Below are 666 nucleotides of genomic sequence, written 5' to 3'. Positions count from 1 at the left end.
TGGCATTCCAGTCCTAAAGTCCGGAGCAGAACTGCTTACCTGTTTTCTAGATTTGTCAAATCTCTCAAGTAAGTATCGGCTCTCAGTGCTGTGTGTGTACTCTCAGAGGCTACTGAGGGTGGATGTGGTTTGGATGTCTGGGGTGAGCAGTGCATGTGTGCCATGGCAAACGTGAAGAGGAGACAGTCTTCCCACTGTGGGAGCAGGGAACACACTCAGGCCAGTGGGATTGCAGTCAATGCATTCACATGCTGAGCCGTCTCCCTAGGCCACCGTGCATATTTTTTGTTGGATTTCTTGGTTCTGGAGATGACAAACTCCAGATGATTCCGCCTCTGTCTCCCTTCAAGCACCGGGACTATATTACAGGCTTGCATGGTGATGCCCAGCTTGAAAGCCATCCTAACACAATCCGATGTGTTAGCGTTCTTTAGACAGACCCTTTCATTGGGTACTTACTGGGCTTACAGCCGGGGACAACGCCTTGGCAGTACATCACTGCGGAGCACACAGACTTTTTTAATTGCTCATTAAGTTAATTTTAGTGATCAGAGTAGCTAGCGTAGATGTAAGCGTTGGCTTCCTTGTGTTTAAGTGGGAATTTGATCTTTTAGCAGCTTGTGAGCATCTTACTTACTTATTGTTATCCTTTTGGTTTTCAGTAAA

At 46.7% G+C, this 666-nt stretch overlaps 1 protein-coding gene across 1 annotated transcript in view; it reads left to right on the top strand.

Annotated features, from left to right (window-relative positions):
* The window catches only part of Xpot (exportin for tRNA), a 37,171-nt gene that overhangs the window by 20,937 nt on the left and 15,568 nt on the right, over positions 1-666 (top strand). The window contains exon 14 of the mRNA XM_031349459.1: positions 4-68. Within this exon, the coding sequence (XP_031205319.1) occupies positions 4-68 (65 nt within the window). The remainder of the gene's footprint in view (positions 1-3; positions 69-666) is intronic.

This window comes from Mastomys coucha, unplaced genomic scaffold, assembly GCF_008632895.1.
Source record: "Mastomys coucha isolate ucsf_1 unplaced genomic scaffold, UCSF_Mcou_1 pScaffold4, whole genome shotgun sequence".
Lineage (NCBI taxonomy): Eukaryota > Metazoa > Chordata > Mammalia > Rodentia > Muridae > Mastomys > Mastomys coucha.
The sequence above is the reverse complement of the archived record's forward strand: the minus strand, read 5'-3'. Positions and strand labels throughout refer to the sequence as shown.